Below are 3,750 nucleotides of genomic sequence, written 5' to 3'. Positions count from 1 at the left end.
TCAGGAAGCCCAGCGCCAAGCCCGTGCGCAACGTGCCGCGGCCGAAGCCCGAGGAGGACAAGGCGTGCCGCGCCGGCGCCCAGGGCCCCGACGGCGCCGGAGAGCCGCCCCGCGCCGCGCCGGCCGCCAGCGCGCCCCGGGGCCCGGCCCCGGTCCCCAGCTTCGCTCGCAACACGGTCGCCTCCTCGTCTCGAAGCCAGAGGCTCGACTCTCCCGCCCTGGCCAGAGCCCCCGGCCTCACCCGGACCATGTCTCAGCGGCAGCTGAGAGCGAAGGGCGGCCCCGAGGGCGCCGCCCCCAGGGACAGCGGCGCCCTCCGGCGGGCCGGCAGCGCCCGCACCCTGCGCAAGGGGTCCGAATCGGCCGAGGGCCCCGGCGCCGGCGCCGAGACCCCGCCGAAGGGCCGGCTGAAGGAGGCCAACCGCGCGGCGCTGGGGCGGGGGCTTCATCCCTTGCGTAAGTGAGCGGCGTCCGCCCTCCCCGCTTGCCTTCTGGGGTTCGGATGGTGAGGACTGACGTGCGGAAGGCCGACCCTGAATGTCTGTTCCACGTAGAAGCCCTGGCTGGGGCCGCCTGCCAGCGCCCCTGAAGGTGTAGCCTACTGGACCCACATCCCCGCTGGACCGATCGGCCCCGGAGGTGGACCTGGTGAGCCCCGTCCTCCCAATACAGAGAGCGGTGAACGACTCAGACAAGGTTGTTGTCTGACTGAACATCATCTGGTGTTCTTAGGTGACGAGTAGCAAGATTTGGGGGCCAGTTTTTATATACCAGTGACATTTTTTACTATTATAAAAATTAAACGTTGTTTTAGTTGGCTCCTTTCACAGAGTGAAATGCCTCCCAGGGGGAAAATGATGAAGGTATTTTTTATCTTCCTAGTTCCCTGGCCTCAGGGTTCCACCTGCCCATGCCATGCAGCTGGCAACTGGACTTCCACCGCAAAGCCTTTGGGTGTCCTGTGGTTGGCACCGTCTTCCTGAAAACTCTCCCTTGCTCATCTCCACCTGCTACCTTTGGTGAGGTGAACAGGAGGGAAAGCGAAACTGGTGGACAGAAATCCAGTGCTCCCCGTGTATTGGGCCTGTGGGGCAAGCCTCCTCTGTAGACAGGTGGCGGCCCCTGGGAGAACCCTGGAGCTTCCAGAATTTAGAGGTGCCATATTTTGATGGAAGGTCATCAGGGACTGTTCAGCTGAGCACAGCTTTCCCGTTCTCCGTTTTCTCATTTGAGTATTTGTAACACTGAGCGAAGGCTGCTGTGACTTGTGTTCACTCTAGTTCCTCCAGGGAGGAATAAACCTAGACTTTCTCCTTTGCTAATGTGACCTGGAGCCTGGAGAGAAAGATTCACTTTCTCTCTCCATGATATTTTTAAATGTTGATGTCTGTCCTTTGGTACAATGGTTTTAAATCCTGAGAAAAACCAGGTCAAGTTTGTAAAACCAGACCAAAATTGAAATTGCTTTAAGAAGACTTTATATTATCAGGAAAATTTTGAAGAAAAAAAAAAGTAAGGCTTCATTCAAAAGAGGAAAACATACTACTCAGTTCCAATTTCAATGTTTCTGTCCCAACTAGCTAATTGGGAATGGGGGGATTCTTGAAACATTTTTGTTATTTAAAAATTGCCCCTCCTCCCACTTTTTCACTGTTGATCACTTATTAGTGAAAGTTTGTTTTAGATCTGACAGCGGGAGGTCGGTTTAGGCAAATATGGTTTGTATTCCTGGTGAATCCATGCGGTTGATGTTACAGTCCCCCTCCTGTAGAATGTTGCCCCCCATCCAAATTAATTGGAAACTCTGAGCTTCCATAAGTCAGCTAAACTGAAAAAGGAAAACAAGGCGTCTGACCACAAAACCTCTTATAAAACTAGCCCTGAGCAGTATTTCCAGGGCTCCACAAAGATGGTTGTGAGAATCCTGAGCCATTTTTTGTCATCTCAAAAAGCCTTAAAAAACAAAAATCATGTATTTAACCATGCAGATAAAACTGTTTGAAACCCAGGGCCTGTGAAATAGGTCAAAAGTTTGTGGGTTTGTGGGTAGTGTCAGGGTTGTGGCCCCTTGGAGAACCCTGGAAAGCAGGGTCCAAATCCCTGTTCCCTCACTGATGCTGTGAGGCTTTGGCAAGTCACCCCCTCTCCTTAAGCCTCTGTTTCCCAGTCTGCATAGGTGGGGGCATGGCCTCTGCCGTGGTCTTCAAGGGTCCTGCCAACTCCCAGAGTCCAAGTCATCGTGGACAGCCAAGAACCCATCTCTGCCCTGGCATCAGCTTCCAGAACTAAACTCCAGCATTTCCACGGTGGAGGTCTCACGTAAAGCCTCGCTCAGAAGAAAGCACCTTCAGAATGAGTTGTTGGTTTGAAATCTAATAAGCTGAGTTTCCTGAGAAGTGGCGTTTTGCTTAGCCCTGTGGACCAATTGTATGCATCTGTGTGAGCGGGTGATCATTCTATTACCTTTTATTGGTAGTAAGCTTGGAAAATAATTTAAATATATAATGCAGAAATGTAAATAAGTTTATATATAAATTTTAAGATGAGCTGAATGTATTTAAAGGTCCATTTATATGTTTGTTCTTTTATGTATTGTGTAGTTTAATAAAGTTCATGTTTATGAGATTTGTGTTTTCTCCTCAACTGCTTCTGTGGACGTGGGCATGTGACCCCGGTAAGAGAGTGCATAATTTACTGTACAGAGAGAAGGGTAGAGATGGGGTGGATAGGAGGTGCCAGAAGGTTGAGATAGAGTAGCCATAGCTTCAAACATCTCAAGAGCCAAAATGAGCTGTTGATGTCTTAATAGCATAGAACCTGCATTTAACTGTGCGGGCCCCGGGCGGGGGCCTTGTGCCATACCTGCGATGCAGGCATGCATCTGATATGCGGGCCACGCATGGAATGTTCAGCACCTCATGCACACTTGCGTTATTCCATGTTGTGGGCCAAGCTTTGCGCAATCTCCATGGGGCCAGCAAGTCTGAATCTGCTCCTGTGCGCTTACATGTGTTTTGGCTCAGGACACTATTGGGAAATCTCAGCTCACCTCTGTGGCTGCCTCAGGAATGAGTAGAGAGGGAGGGAGGCATGCTTTTATTTGGAATGCAGTATTGGTTTGAAAAGAAAGGGGGATTGTGTCTAAGATGAGACTCATACCTTGGGATTTCCTATCAAGTTTTAGTCCTAGCTGCTCTCCCAGTTTAGCTGAGGGGTTAAAGGAAGATCCAGGGGTCAGACAGCAATGGATGAGAGCAAATGGCTTCCTTGTCCGGCTTGTGAGGTGCCGACCCGTAGACGTTTAGAGCCTGGTATTGCCTGGGTTATAAGCGGTTTGGAACATTGGACCCCTCCTCTACCATCATCCCTGTGGTAACAGGGCTTACTGACACAAATCAAAGCAAGGCCTTTTATTTCCATAGTGGGTCTCAAGTAGTTATCTTAGCCCTTTTATTTTGTGACTTTCTCAAGGAACCTGTGTTCTAGTCTTCTTCTAGTGATTCTCGTTGAAACCCAGGGACCACAGTTTCCCAATTGTTCATTCAACAGTCTGCATATTCATATATTATGGTGAGAGGCTCTGGAATGGTTTGCTAATTCAGATTTCCGAGGTGAACAAATTTGCCACCTCCTGCCTCTAAGGGCGTACTCTCCTTCCTCTATTTCCTCCTACCTAGCAATGATGACATTTTGCAGTTTCACAGAATTTTCTATTGAAACTTAAACTTTGTTCTTAATTCATTATACTTT

The 3,750-nt window shown here is 49.9% G+C and overlaps 1 protein-coding gene across 1 annotated transcript in view; it reads left to right on the top strand.

The window, feature by feature from the left end:
* Window positions 1-2,625, top strand: part of FHDC1 (FH2 domain containing 1) — a 37,826-nt gene extending 35,201 nt beyond the window's left edge. The window contains exon 6 of the mRNA XM_040251669.1: window positions 5-2,625. Coding sequence (XP_040107603.1) covers window positions 5-464 — 460 coding nt within the window. The 3' untranslated portion in view covers window positions 465-2,625. The remainder of the gene's footprint in view (window positions 1-4) is intronic.
* Window positions 2,626-3,750: the final 1,125 nt, after the last annotated feature.

The sequence above is a fragment of the Oryx dammah genome, unplaced genomic scaffold (assembly GCF_014754425.2).
Source record: "Oryx dammah isolate SB20612 unplaced genomic scaffold, SCBI_Odam_1.1 HiC_scaffold_12, whole genome shotgun sequence".
NCBI lineage: Eukaryota > Metazoa > Chordata > Mammalia > Artiodactyla > Bovidae > Oryx > Oryx dammah.
The sequence above is the reverse complement of the archived record's forward strand: the minus strand, read 5'-3'. Positions and strand labels throughout refer to the sequence as shown.